Here is a 15,990-nt window from a genome sequence, read left to right as displayed (position 1 = left end):
CAAACTCTAACGTTAGCCTAAGCTGTCATTGCAGCGGTATGAATAATCTGACCTGTGCTGGATGTGTTGAGTACACATTTAACCTAGTAGAAATACAGTTTATAGTAAATTAGAGTTTATTACTGTTGAAAGCTATTGAACTACACACGGTGTTGTGATCGTAGGATCCGAAAGCTTATGTATGTAAACAACCGGGTCACCAGTCGTCTGCCCGATATCGCGATTGTAAACAAAGAGTAAATCTAACACATTTAAGTAGTCAGTGTCTACAGAGAATAGCTGAAATACCAAGATGCCTTCAAAATAAACAGCAACCATCCATTTTTAATAAATGTAAAATAAATCACGTATGCCGCTGATACAATGTTTAGGCTACAGTACGGTAGGTCTACCGTAGGAGTTAGATATTTATTGAAATATTACTTTTCACATAAGCACCAGTGGCTGCGCGGTTCCGTGCGCGGCTATTGTGTGAAAGGTCCCCGGATCGAATCCTACCAATAATGAATTTTTTTTTTAAACTTTTATTTCGATCTTCAAACTTTATTCTAATACTTTGAAAATTTAGCTTGTAGCTTATCATTTATTTTTTATTTGTTTTGAAAATACATTAGAAAATAAAACTTCAATACTGTGTTTGAAACAAGACATTTGCAAATCGCTTTAATATTATAAGGTCTTCAGTTACAAAAAAATGTTTCGTTTAAAAAACAGTTGGTTATACCAGAGGTCTCTGGTTATACGTTGGACAAGACACCAGCAAACTACTGTTTAAAACATTACCTTCACTGTGTGATTTCTTATCTTTAAGGTAAATACAAATGTTTTGATACAATTCAATTTTTACCAGAATATTTTGATAGAAATATAGCAATAACTATTTCAATAGAAATAATTTAAAGTTATACATATTTCATTTATTTTAGCGCTGATTTCTCCTTTCATAGTGTTATACATATTTTATTTATTTTAGCTCTCATTTCTCCTTTCAGTATTCACTATGGCGAGGTCATACAGTTGTGCGGTGTGCAATTAAAGGGTTAAACCAGGTGATAGACGACCTATAACAACTAAAGCGCTCAAACATAAAGTGAGCACAATTATTGTCAGGAACATTACGCCAGAGGATAGACTATGTATTAAATGTAGAATACAATTAAGCAAATCTCCAGTCTCAGTGACCGTCATTTCCACCCAGCCCACCGGACAGATAGAAAAGTCATTTTTCAGCCCGCAGAATATCCAGTTAAAAGTCTTATCAACACCAAGAAACAAAACACGTTGTGTTATCTGCAAAAAAAAAAAAAAAAAAGTTGGTATGTGTTGGCCAGCCTGCTGTGTCCCAGGCATTCTTAGCAAAGGGTGTTTACATAAATAAGAAAAGTCGTTGTTGTAAGGAACATCTGAAACGGACTTATTTCACAACTGAGGCCTTGTCAACTTTGTCATCCACAAAAAAACTGTGAATTTTTTTCAAGGTCAGATATTGTTGATTTACTTGATGGAATTCGAAGCCAGGTGAATAACAATGGCGTTTTTAATTTTGATATACCGTCATCACTGTCAGATAAGCAATACCGGGAGATTACAGGTCTAACGATGGAGCAGTTTGACGACTTCACAACATTTGCTAAATCACTGAAGAACACAGCAACTAGGTCCATCAGAACCTGTCTAGCAGTGTTTTTAGCAAAAATGAAGACCGGACTGCCAAACAGCATCTTAGCTACCATTTTCAATCTCAATATCAGCCAGGTAAGCAGCAGACCCATTTTACCTATTGTCTGCCGACCCTTTAACTTCCAGCCTTGGTAATTGGAAAGTTCCATGGAGAGATATTTTACACTTACACTTGTAAAATAAAATTCATAACCTCATCTTCAACACAGTCACATTTTTTTTGTATTTAACTAAGATTTATTCTTTGTGGTATGTAACCTAAGTTTTGTTTAATATCTGTTTTTACAGATACAACGAATAATACCTTCTGTACGAACGTGCCTGATGACTTCCTTGGTACCGCAACATTTGGGATTTGGCCACATAGAACACGATGCGTTCGTTGAAAAACACACCACTCCCATAGCAAAGGAACTGTTTACATCGGCCAACAATGAGGCCGTTTTCATCCTGGATGGTATGTAAATCTATGTTCAATTTTAATAAATGTACAATTTGTAGAATGATGTCGTGCACTGGTTAGCGCATATACTGGTGTTGCAGGTTCCATATCTGGTTAGAACCTTAATTAGTTTTGTATTATTGTCATAATGATAACGTAACATGGTTCATGCTAAACACGAACATATTTTTTCTGTAAACACATTGTCTTTACATGAGGATTTATAATGTTTCAAAAGATCCACTTGAAATGCAGTGTTCAAAAAGTGTAACATCAATGGTACTTTTTGTAGGAACATACCTGTATATACAGAAAAGTGCAAACTACCTTTTTCAAAGGCAGTCATACAGCTTACACAAGAATAGATCCCTTGTAAAACCTATGATGGTCGTGGCATCTGATGGATACATACTTAGTGTTCTTGGTCCATACCTTGCTGATTATGGTAACAACGATGCTAACATAACAAAACACGTCCTCAACAACAACCTAGAGGCGATCAGGTCTTGGTTAAGGAAAGAGGATGTTTTCATTGTTGATCGTGGGTTTCGGGATGCTGTTGAATATTTGGAAAGCATTGGCCTGAAAGTTGAGATGCCAACCTATTTGGCAAAAGGAAAGAAGCAGCATACAACAGAGGAAGCCAATCTGTCCCGTCTAGTGACGAAAGTAAGTAAAACATCCTGTAAAATAGGTTATATGCTAGTTACATATACCCGGTACATGTATTCTTAAGCTTCATCTTATAGCCCTAGTTGTTGAAAGGAAGTAAAATGTACCTACAATTTTTCAATGGGTTACATTATTATCATCTTATATTATAATTCTGAGGACACGCCCGAAATCCTAAAATCAAAGTAGTTTTTTTTAATCAATAACAAGACTGTTTTAGACATAGGCCTTTGTCAGCATATTAGTATATCTGAGTCCTTAGTTTTTGTTAGCTGTCTATAATATAGAAAACTATCATGCTAAACAACTAACCATACCACATTTGACTGATGATTATATGTTTATAGGTTCGATGGGTGGTAGAAAGTGTTAATGGCAGGTTAAAGCAATTTAGGCTGTTTGATAAAGTTATGCCAAACACTTTCGTCCCACACATTGGGGACCTTGTAAAAATCGTCTGTGCGGTTTTGAACCGATACCGGAGGCCAATAGCCAGCATGAACCCGGACACTCAAGATGTGGCAAAGGCAATGCTCGAGAGATCGGCAAGATGCAACCAAGTGCAGACTCTGGTAGAGGAAAACAACTTGATGACAAAACGAACCTGTTATCAACCTGTAGATGGAAAGGACACTGCAGAGTTGGCAAACTTCCCCCGGGTCACACTAGACAATCTGAGAGACATCACAATGGGTGTTTATCAGGTTCGTATCTGATCTTTTATTAAGAATTTTGTTGTATAAGATATCAGGATTACTAAAATTCTTATTAATTCTAATAGATGAGAAATTCAATGAATACCACACAAATTACAAAAGTTGCCAGCAATTTTTTTTTTTTTTGCGATGGCTACTTAGTTTAACATGACAATAAGGAATAAACATACCCGGTATATTCTTAAATGAAAAACAAATGTTTTATATAAAAAAAATATGACTTTGATTTATTTTGTGTACCAGGTCAAACAGGCTCGATCGTATACGAAGGATCACTTAGAAAATGAAGGGTATGAAATGATGATCTGCCGTGAATTACCAGGTAAAAATCAGCGTTTGTATAAAAATAAATTTACAAAATGTTGGTGAGTTAATATTTACACTTAATGATTAAAGCGTCTTTCTGGTAGTTTTATCAAAGGATGGAGTTCAGTAAGGTGTCAATATTTGGAAAGTACGTCAGAATGAAACTTTAAAAATGTCATATATCATTGAACATTGTGTTCAAATTCAAATATTTATTAGAACAACTTAGAATAGTGAATTTATTTTGATTTTCACTTCAGAATTACTGAGAGTCAAAATCCAGTCCCGCCACTCCAAGAATACCTCACACACACTTTGGGTGAAGTACTCGTCAGAATCTGGAGAAATTCTTGGATGGTATTGTACGTGCAAGGTTGGGGCACGTGTTGTGGGATGCTGCGCCCATGTAGCCAGTGTTCTGTGGTACCTGGGCTACAAGAGACACACAGAGGAAGATAGTATGGCGAAGGACAGTTTGACATCCACGTTTTTAAATGCAGCAACTTCTTCGGGGACATATTCAGCTAATGATCCCCTAGAAGAATGAACTTTCTCTGTCATTTCTGTTTTGGTGTTAAACATCTAATTGTTAACACAATGCATTATATCATATGTTGTTTGTGATATGATAATGATGATAGGTGTTTAAAGTGTATTTACAGTATGAATACAAAGCTTAATGTAAAAGTATTGTTAAGTATTATTTAAAGCATATTTACAATATAGACACAAATTCTTATTTGAAAACCACTTAATGAAAAACATCATCTTTGATTAATGAAAAGGATAATAACTTATTTCAGCAGTTTATAAGAATCCAAAATAATAATGTACATATTCGGCTGTAAAACACAACTTAATTATCGTTCTTTGTGATTACTAAAACATCACTGTTCTGTAGTTACATTGGCTATATGTAAGTAGCAAGTAGAACATCAGACTACAATTTTTCAGTGGTTTTCCCAGAAAATAACGTTGGTATTTTGTTGAGATGTTTAATTCTTTTTTAATTAGAGTAATGACATACATGTAAAACCAGAAATCGATTTTGAGATATTTATATATGCTTCTGTATCAATGAAATGATAGAAAATCACTAGTCATGTCGTGATTCATGTAAATAAGATAACTGTAGAATGGTTGCTATGTGACTACAATTGGTTGCTATGGGATATTTAAACAAAAGAAAACTTTACCTTAAAAAAAGCATACAGGGTTTTCGGTTAGAAATTCACAATTTATCACTATCAATCTTTTAGTTGTGTCAAAATGCTTCAATAATTGATTTTATTGCTGAAAAAATGTGTTTTTACATGTTGGTTGCTAAGGGTTGTTGCTAAGCAACAGAATGTTTGATTGTATAATTATCTTCATTTTCATAAATTTGGATACCAGCTCTATGTTATATGTTATTGTTATCCTTATTGGTGGCGGGGCCAAAAATGGCCCATAGTGCATATAGTCCTTTGTTGCCGGGATAAGTTCGTACAGATGACGTCATTTATTTGCATTAGCCCTCCTAAGAGGCTATTTAAGTAGCTTCATCATCTATAGACTTCATCATCATATGACTATATTTGTATCGATAGCGTTAAACGCTAACATTAAAAATATAAAGATTACGTGAATTTACTTTTTGCGATAAGAAGTTTTTTCTGATCATTCAATGATATTTCTTGGAATGGCATGGAATATTATTTTTATATACAAAAAAAAAAAAAAAAAAGAAAAAAAAAAGTTTCGGTAATGTTATTTAAATGACATTTCACTAATTTATATTTTGCTGATTGGCAATTCTTGTATTGTAAGACATATATTATGTATTATATTTTGATGATTTTAGGATTAATATAGAGAAACAATTTTTACTGTTAAATTTTACATTGATAATTAAGCCATGCTCCCTTTCATAAGAGTCTACAAACAGTTGGATAATGAAGCATTTTGTTTATTATGCTTTTAAAATGTTTTAGTTATGGTATTCACTCGTGTGAATTTTGTACTACAATCATTTGTCAATTTGATACTATATTTTAGTTTTGTAATAACGAAAATTTTGAGATCATCTCGCCTCGTACATTTTTATTATTGTTGATATGTTAGTATTTTACAATTAAAGCAGTTGAATTCAGTCATGCCATGTGACAAAGTATGTTTATCATTTTTAATTCCAACTTCAATATTTCCTGTTAAATCTTTAATATTTCTATTTCGCTGTGTTTTAATATTAACAGCACATATTTAACAAATTCAGAATAAAGTTACCGAGGGCAGATATGTATATTAATAATAATATATAGAGGATATTGAATAGTTTCCCGTTGAATATAATTTAAATTTCACGAGTATGACAGAATATCGATATTTGCACGAGTGCAAAGTACTGCTGTTATCGGAGAATCTGGCATGAAAAGCTAACGCCAAATGAGTATATTGTCAAAAACTAGACCGAATATTTCGGAAATACAGCTAAAAACACCATTGACCCATCTTCGCTTCGATTATAATAAGTTTCAATGAGGTGAATACAAAGGTTCGCTCTGATTGGTAAAAAACGAAAAACTTATCTTTTCACTGCAAAAATTTGTTCAGTTTGATAATTTTCTATATTTCACTGGCATAACTACAATAATTGAGATTATTAATGTAACGTAAGATAATCTCCATTAAAACAAGGAAGTATTAGCCTGGTTAGAGTTAGGGCCAAGGGAAATAACTCGTCATCCCTACAGGTCTCACACAACTAATTCAGCTGGTGTTTCACCTGAAGCAAGTCCCTGAGGAAAATGGATTTTGGGTTTCTAGCTATTTCCTGAGTAAATAAAATATGTAATGGGTACTTTCTATATGCGATAATAAAGAGTAGGGTCTTGTCTTGAGATTCTAAAATAAAAAAAATAACTCCTGGTATAAATAGAAAGATTGTAATCCCAGGTGTAAACAGGCGGGAATTCCCCAGTTGGGGTTGCCCTGTCCACTGTATCAGGGTTACTGTCTTTCAAGTACTGGTGAGCTCTTATATGCTTTTAAACCCACAGGTCCTAGCCTCGTCTGTCAATACATCCAATATATAATCAGGGTCAATAACTCGATCGGCATAGATAAACCACCTAATTTCAGGAAAATTGTAATTGTAGACAAACCGTCGAAGATGTGCCGCTGGTAATGGTCTCAATCGACAGACAGATGTTTTCCCTTTAATTTGGTATACGATTCACTTTATATAAAGCCATTGAACTATCACTAGACTTCACAAAGCACCGGGAAATAGTCAGATTTCATCTGGTCGGACACTCATCTGTCCAGCGAAAAACACGAAATTTCTCTAGAGAGTAGCTTCAAAAGTACCGCATGTCAACACTCCAGTCTTTAAACGATAAAACTTAGGCAGGAAACAAACTTACTTGCACATGTGTTACTATATAAAAATTACCCTGGCCTTTGTTAATAAAGCATCACTGATTTTATGCCTGAAGCCGCCATGTTTTCCGCTGTGTGAGAAGCTGCTGTCTCAACGCTGATTGGTTCGTTATTTTCAGATAAGCCGACCTTCACATTCGCTATTTCTCTCGAAACTCTCGGTTTTTTTTTTATATAACAATCGCTTAACGGAAATCGTATCCGAATTATAACAACAAACAAGCACAGGCAGAGTCAGCATGTGCGATTTGTATTTCTTATCAGTCTACAGGTTTATCAACTTCAAATGCGAAATAATTTGCCATAAACCATGACTTTGTATATGTAAGGTTCAAAATTTAAACATCCTTACACTGAAAAGGATAAAATGCATCGTTAAAACACCTTTTAGAAGCACGGTACACCTAATGTCCGTGATATAAATATAGATCTCTTGTGCCGTAACGCTGTTTACAAAAATGAATTTAAAACAGAAGGAAGCCTATGACATTGCAATCGCACGCCACAATTTATACAAAGGTGGATCAGCGGGAGCTGGCAAGTCCTTTCTGATTTCAAAAATAGAAAGCGGACTTCGTAAGGCAAACACAATTGTCCATATTACATGTACAACAGGGAGAGCTTGTGCGAATTTTAGCAATGCGATGGCAATTCACAGATGGGCTGGCATACATGTAGATGACGGTCGATATTCTTCAAAAGAAATTGCTACAAACCACGAGAGACTTTAAAAAGATTGACCCTTATGATAGATGAAATAAGCATGCTTTTAGATAAGTGTAATGCAGGAACAGTGTCACACTTCTTGTGTGTAATGCAGGAACAGTGTCACACTTCTTGTGTGTAATGCAGGAACAGTGTCACACTTCTTGTGTGAAATGCAGGAACAGTGTCACACTTCTTGTGTGTAAAGCAGGAACAGTGTCACACTTCTTGTGTGAAATGCAGGAACAGTGTCACACTTCTTGTGTGTAATGCAGGAACAGTGTCACACTTCTTGTGTGTAATGAAGGAACAGTGTCACACTTCTTGTGTTAATGCAGGAGAACAGTGTCACACTTCTTGTGTGTAATGCATGCAGGAACAGTGTCACACTTCTTGTGTGTAATGCAGGAACAGTATCACACTTCTTGTGTGTAATGCAGGAACAGTGTCACACTTCTTGTGTGTAATGCAGGAACAGTGTCACACTTCTTGTGTGAAATGAAGGAACAGTGTCACACTTCTTGTGTGAAATGAAGGAACAGTGTCACACTTCTTGTGTGAAATGAAGGAACAGTGTCACACTTCTTGTGTGAAATGAAGGAACAGTGTCACACTTCTTGTGTGTAATGCAGGAACTGTGTCACACTTCTTGTGTGTAATGCAGGAACAGTGTCACAACTCTTCTTGTGTTAATGCAGGAACAGTGTCACACTTCTTGTGTGAATGAAGGACAGTGTCACACTTCTTGTGTGAAATGAAGGAACAGTGTCACCTTCTTGTGGTGAAATGAGGAACAGTGTCACACTCTTGTGTGTATATGCAGGGAACAGTGTCACACTTCTTGTGTGTAATGCAGGAACAGTGTCACACTTCTTGTGTGTATGCAGGAACAGTGTCACACTTCTTGTGTGTAATGCAGGAACGTGTCACACTTCTTGTGTGAATGAAGAACAGTTGTCACCTTCTGTGTGTAATGCAGGAACAGTGTCACACTTCTTGTGTGTAATGCAGGAACAGTGTCACACTTCTTGTGTGAAATGAAGGAACAGTGTCACACTTCTTGTGTGTAATGCAGGAACAGTATCACACTTCTTGTGTGTAAATGCAGGAACAGTGTCACACTTCTTGTGTGTAATGCAGGAACAGTGTCACACTTCTTGTGTGTATGCAAGGCAACAGTGTCACACTTCTTGTGTGAATGCAAGGAACAGTGTCCCACTTCTTGTGTGAAATGAAGGAAACAGTGTCACACTTCTTGTGTGGTAATGCAGGAACAGTATCACACTTCTTGTGTGTTAATGCAGGAACATGTGTCAAACTTCTTGTGTGTAATGAAGGAAACAGACTGTCACACTTCTTGTTGTGTAAAGCAGGAACAGTGTCACACTTCTTGTGTTGTAATGCAGGAACCGTGTCACACTTCTTGTGTGTAATGCAGGAACAGTGCACACCTTCTTGTGTGTAAAGGCAGGACAGTGTCACACTTCTTTGTGTGATAAGCAGGAACAGTGTCACACTTCTTGTGTGTAATGCAGGAACAGTGTCACACTTCTTGTGTGTAATGCAGGAACAGTGTCACACTTCTTGTGTGTAATGAAGGAACAGTGTCACACTTCTTGTGTGAAATGAAGGAACAGTGTCACACTTCTTGTGTGTAATGCAGGAACAGTGTCACACTTCTTGTGTGTAATGCAGGAACAGTGTCACACTTCTTGTGTGTAATGCAGGAACAGTGTCACACTTCTTGTGTGTAATGCAGGAACAGTGTCACACTTCTTGTGTGTAATGCAGGAACAGTGTCACACTTCTTGTGTGTAATGCAGGAACAGTGTCACCACACTTTACGAGCACTTTGGAAGTATGGCACTGCTCTTTCATTACACAGTAAAGGAAGTGAGACACTGTTCCTGCATTACATACTAAAGACGTGTAGTATGCATGCCGGTACAAAGGGAAGTAACTCAAGCACTGAACGAGGTGGCACCAACAGGAGGTGATGGGAGATTTTCAAATAATTTTCGTACATCATAGGCTGAAGAGTGCCGGGGGTTCAATAAGGGACACTGTTCCTTTGGGGCCAACTGCAAATTTACACACCCATGCGCAGTTTGTGGGGAACAAGTCAACACGCAAGATCAACGTGCTGCAAGAAATAGGTCAATATATACATTAGACTACTCCCAAATCAAATAAGAACCGCTGTCACATCTTTTATCTACATATCACCAAAAAACATTAGGAGAAGAATTACTTCATGGTTTTCGATATGGTTTCCCCTGAAAGATAAAGGGCCTCGCTTATCTACTATAGCAAAAAGTCTTCGGAGTGCTGTATTGTCTCCAGACATAATTAAAGCTGACAGTGCAAGTTAAAAAGCATCCAATTGAGATTAAACAAGAAATATCTTTAAACAAGAAATATCTTTAAAAAAGATAAACGGCATAGTTTTAATGCTGGTGGTTATAATATAAAACTACTGGTGAAATAAGTTAACGAACTATATTGTAATTAATAAATGCGAAGTTTCAGCACGTATAACAAAATTATATCAGTTTGAATCATTTTTGATGATAATAAGACTGCAAATGTGTCATTTGAATAGATGCATCCACTTATTCAGCTTGCATTCAACTTAAAAGGGACATCACGGTAAAAACGTTGCAATTTTCACTGAATGTACGCGTTTTGTTCTTTTCCAGTTATGTTTCTGTGCTGTCCCAATGTTCACAGTCAAATCCCTATGTCCAGCTTGACCACTCGATTTAGTTGGGAATCCCCCTCTAAATTTAGCGCGGAAATTATTTTTAAATCATTACGTGACTGTTTTGAAATCGTGGCAGCACAAACACACGATAGTTTACAAGGCGATATATATATTCCATCTGGGTTAGTTGGATAACGATATTATACAGTTACCGAGATTGTCATGACCTACTATCAAACAATCAAGCAGAATACGAGCGGCGTCCGTATTACTGCTGTTTTCATGTTTGAACTGTTACAGTCTATTGTACTGCTTCCCAAGTTTAATTCTAGGATTGTGTTTGACCCATTTTCCTATTATTCTCTTCATTGCGGAAGCTGTTATCGTTTTCAACCGTAGTCGATTCACATTGGAAGCCATTTTTGTTTCCATGTGTTTTAGTTTGTTGTGCGCATGCGTTTATCGTATATGTCACAAAATTTTTGCATATTAAGATTGTTTGATAACCTTTTAATAATTGATAATTTATGTTTTTATTTACATAGGCCTACATCATCGAATTCGAATGGCTATTGTTCAGAAGGTTATTTTTTATGGAGGCGTTTACGCCTGCCATATTGCAATCACCTACGAGTTGTGACGTCACAATCTCTCACTTTCATTTTCGTTATATTTCCTTTCACAGTTCATTTTGTAGTTTCTTTCGGTTCATATATGATGTAGTTGAACTATATATACATTTATGAAAACTATCAAGACTACAAATAAAGTGCTATTACATGAAAAAAGGTATATTCAGTATAAATTTCTCTTCGGCGGAAGCCCGGAATTTGAGACCTCTGGTGGGAATTTCTGTAACTAGGGGTAATGATTAGTTCCAAGTATGAGGCACGTCATTGTAGTCCGTCATTCAAAGTAGATGTGCACAGAAATGTATTAACTATGCTGATAATGTTGTGAACATTTCAGGAACTATTTTGAATAAACAATAAGAATAATGTCTTGTAAATATCTACACCTGCATCGATTTTTGCAAATCTATATTGAAAATACTGTTTGAAGGGAGATAACTGCGAGATTCTGACGTTACCTTACAGAGGACACTTGTTTAACTACTAGAAATAAAGATGGCATAACAACCAAGCGCAAACAAATTCCCGATTTTCATAATACCCTCCAGCTTTTGGCTAACAACATTTCTTTTGTTTACAACTTGGTAGTTTGTTTACGAGATTTTATGAGATTTGGTCCGATATTTAGCGATCACGTGTTCCGTCTGTTTACGTGAGCGAGTCAAAATGGAAGCACGTGGACACGGGCTTCACACGAAGCATCAAAGTGTGATGTTTGTCGCTAGAAATTAATATCTATCAACATGAATTAAAGGCAAGTTGCTTACAAAGTTTAAATATGTTTGTTGACCCATTGAAATAAGTGTTTGTTTATTTAGGACGAAACTGTTTACGATAAGTTGTTCAAGCCTGAGCCCCGTTCGATTTGCACTCTTCTGATTCTAGAAGATATCTTCCGGTCACTCGATTTGAAGCTCTTCTGCTTCTGGAAGATCTTCTACTCTTCCGTCTCAAAGCTGGAAGATTTATCTTCCAAGATGGCGGCGACCATGTTTTAAGTGTGCGAGTGATGAGTTTCACTAGAGAAGGATTTATAACACATACATGTACATGTTTGTGTCATCGTGTTTGAGAAAACTTAAAAACTTGCTTATTTTTTGTTTTATTCTCCCGGTTTACTCGATTTACATATAACGGAATACGATCTTCTTAGAAAGCTTCTCTTCTTAGAAGAGTGCAAATCGAACGGGGCTCAGGCCAGACCACAAAATCATAATATCTACTGCGATTATAGTCCGAATTTTCTGACGATCTTGCTATATACTATATGCAGACTTTAATCAGCTTTAAGGCGATATCAACACCAGAAAACACCAGAACCCTTCGGATTACTGCGATAACTGATCGAAGTTCCTGTGTTTCAAATCCATGAATCGGTAGACCTACGTGATGGCGTGATGGAATTCGATCGTTTATTTCTTAAAACTAAGAAAACTGGCACATATCTGTCGTGGTGGTCATTTTTGCTGTACCTTCCCCGACAGAGACAATATACAGAATCTGGATTTTTGTTATAAGGTTTACTGCAATAGCTACTCGCACTCGTAAAAATATGAAAATGCTAAATTATTATTGAACCAGCTTGTCTTATTTATACATTATTCAGCTCACGATTCAACCTTTTCAAATGTTTTCATGTAATATATATATATACATTTGTAAGCACCAAGCTGTGAAATGTTTGTATTACATAGAATATTTAAACAATACAAAGTAATTGTAGATTAACAAAATGTATACCAATTGCATTTTAACATATTAGTTCAACTTTTTGTTGTTTTCATGTAATATAACTTTTTGTTGTTTTCATGTAAAAGGATAAATACATGTATATCTATTGGTAATCGATATCAAATCCATATAATATAAGACTTTCTCAAATATCAATATTCCTCATAACTTTCAAAATAAATCCATATTTGCTTTTGAAATTTAATTAAAAATGTTTGATTTTCATGTCATGAACAAATCCCTTAAAATAATCATCAATCTCCTTATTGGTCTCCAGAAAGTGTGAAAATAAATGAAACTTTTTTGTCAATAATTCTATTTATTATGAATTCATGTATAACCATTTAGGTTTTTTCCAATGTTGACCTTTACAACTATATATATATAATATATACAAGCAACAAATACGGAAGGCTATATAGCTGTTTCAGGATGAATTGCCAAAAATGCTTATAAGTACTGTTTCTTATCACTGATCACATATATTGGGTTTTTGACTGTTATGTGTTATTGCTACTTAAGTGTGAATTTTTTCGGCTTAAGTGATAAATTCATAATGTATTTCTTTGTACTTATGTGCAACAGACATCGCGAGAGTTTAATTCTCGTACATATAATATTGACTCCTACAAAAAGAAGTTGAGTGATCATGAGTGGTTGACCTACGAGAGGCATTTTATCAAATCTCATATTGACCATACTGATTGCTCATGATCATATTTCATCCGGCCTAGTAAACTCTGGAAAAAACATCTTAATTTATGAAAGTAGCTAATTCCTTTAATGTATGTGTAAAAATTAAGTATATATATATATATATCATACAAAACATCAAACTTCTAATATGGTAGATATGAAACATACATTTAGGCTGACTGCCTGATAATATAATACAATTTGTACAGAGTTTACAATCCTTTGACATTCAGCTCATAATATACACCATTATAATTTGATCTGTCGTCATGCGTTGGTCTTCTTCTTAAGACCAAGATATCGCAGAATGGTAGAATGGTGTAGTGCAAAAGGTTCTTAAGCTGTTTTATCAAAATTGTTAATTTCATGGCCCCCTATGTGTCGCATTCTCCCTGGGGAGAGGATACATTTTACTATAGTTTATATAGGAAACTCATCACACATATTTTAGCATAATTTATTTCATTTTCATTGGAAATTGGTTAGCATGTGGTTAGGGCAAACTTTTCTCAATGACATATTGTCAGAGAATGTCAAGGCCAACGACTTGTTATGGGTTCGAATGTCAAAAATAAAAATCTGAAATATTTTTTTCATTTCATATGAAAGAACATTGTCCACTGAAACAGAATGTGCATATTTTATTGTCATCAGATAAAAATATGGCAGAAAGATATGGCACTTGGAAAAGAATCATAAAGCTATTTTCTCCAGCCAAAATTAAAAAATAATCCAAAATTTCAGAATAAAGGTTTCTGCTCTTTTATCTATATACACATGAAGGCTTGATGTTTGGCGCATCGATAACGTATGGCTGGCTACAAATCTTATACTTATATTTGACCTTGACCTTCATTCAAGGTCATGGGGGTCAAATGATGAAAAAAATTCAAAGTTCTATCAAAATTATTAATTTGGGTCACATTTTAAAGAATCGGCCCTTTTAAAGGTGTGTGCAATGTATCAAGGTCAAATAATCAAAATGACGCAGATATGGCACTTTTAAAAAGAAATTCCTACCAAAATGAAAAAATGACCCAAAACTGCACATACACATGAAGGCTGGATATTTGGCAAACAGATACATGTAACATGTGTGACTGGCTACAAATATTGAGTTTATCTCTCTGACCTTGACCTTCATTCTCATTTTAAAGAACCGGCTCTTATGAAGGTATGTGCGAAGTTTCAAGGGCAAATTATTAAAAATGATGCAGACATGCCCTTTAAAGAATGTTTTCTTGCCAAAATTAAAAATTATCCATAAATTGCAATTCAATTGTTGGCTCAAAAGGGGTCAATTTGGCTTAATTGACATAAATAACTTCTTCTCTGAAACTAAGTAATCGATATAGCTCATACTTGACTGTTAGCATCCTTTTGGGTAGGGATTCAAAATTGTAAAAATGGTGGGGTTGACCCCCGGGGGGCAGGGTCAAAAGGGGTCAATTGGTTTCTCTGAAACTAAGTTATGGATATAACTCACATTGGTGTGGTAGCAATCCCTATGGGGTTGTACCCAAAGTCAATTTCATTTCATGGATTAATTGCACAATTTGGTATAAAACCTACATTTGTATGGTAGCATGGTTATGGGATGGGTATTCAAAATTGTACGAATGTTAGGGTTAACCTCCCGGGGGCTGAAGGATGGGACCAAAATAGGTCAATTTCACTAAATTGACATTTTTAGAATAACAATTAACCAATGTACATGTATCCATATAAAATGCTTATGATATATTGACATAGAAATACCAGCGACAAATAAACTTGAGCATCATTGTTTCATATCTCATCAAACCAGGTGAGCGATACAGGCCCTCTGGGCCTCTTGTTTTATCTGTGAAACCATTCAGATCCCAACTCCATAATCTTGCTGGACACCAAGAGATGAACACAATCCTGATGTAAAAATAGGCCCAGGGTTCTTTCCCCACCCCAAGGGACTTATACAATCATATTGAATTGATATCAAATATGAAATTTTCTTCAATATTTTGCATGTAAAACGCTGTATATTTATAAACAGTACCTATAGCTACTAGGCTATTATCTACATCTTGGTGGTAAATTAAAAAGCAACAATTAAATCACAAATCACAGTTTATTGTTAATATTGACATTGGATCTATTAAAATAGATTGAATTGATATCTAATTTTGAAATAATTGTCCTTAAAAATGAGGTTTTTGTTGAAAAAAAGTGTAATAACTTTTAAAAGCCGTCAATCTAATTTTGATATTATTCTAAGATCATAATAGAAAGGAATAAACAATTTTGTTT

The 15,990-nt window shown here is 35.3% G+C and overlaps 1 protein-coding gene across 1 annotated transcript; it reads left to right on the top strand.

The window, feature by feature from the left end:
- Positions 1–622: 622 nt before the first annotated feature.
- Positions 623–5,274, top strand: LOC117336398. The gene is made up of 6 exons (XM_033896904.1): positions 623–1,755; positions 1,969–2,137; positions 2,415–2,791; positions 3,142–3,498; positions 3,754–3,832; positions 4,077–5,274. The coding sequence occupies exons 1-6, from the start codon at positions 1,600–1,602 to the stop codon at positions 4,361–4,363; spliced, it is 1,425 nt and encodes a 474-aa protein (XP_033752795.1). The 5' UTR covers positions 623–1,599; the 3' UTR covers positions 4,364–5,274.
- The last annotated feature ends 10,716 nt before the right edge of the window (positions 5,275–15,990 follow it).

Source organism: Pecten maximus, chromosome 10 (genome assembly GCF_902652985.1).
Source record: "Pecten maximus chromosome 10, xPecMax1.1, whole genome shotgun sequence".
NCBI classification, from domain to species: domain Eukaryota; kingdom Metazoa; phylum Mollusca; class Bivalvia; order Pectinida; family Pectinidae; genus Pecten; species Pecten maximus.
Note: the sequence above shows the minus strand (reverse complement) of the source record. Positions and strands in the feature narration are given on the sequence as shown.

What these genes read in the sequence shown, in the direction of transcription:
- LOC117336398 (XM_033896904.1), top strand. Translation starts at nt 1,600, where the DNA reads ATGGAGCAGTTTGACGACTTCACAACATTTGCTAAATCACTGAAGAAC. An exon ending in TCACAATGGGTGTTTATCAG is followed by an intron (nt 3,499 to 3,753) that starts GTTCGTATCTGA and finishes TTTGTGTACCAG; the next exon opens with GTCAAACAGGCTCGATCGTA. An exon ending in GATCTGCCGTGAATTACCAG is followed by an intron (nt 3,833 to 4,076) that starts GTAAAAATCAGC and finishes TTTTCACTTCAG; the next exon opens with AATTACTGAGAGTCAAAATC.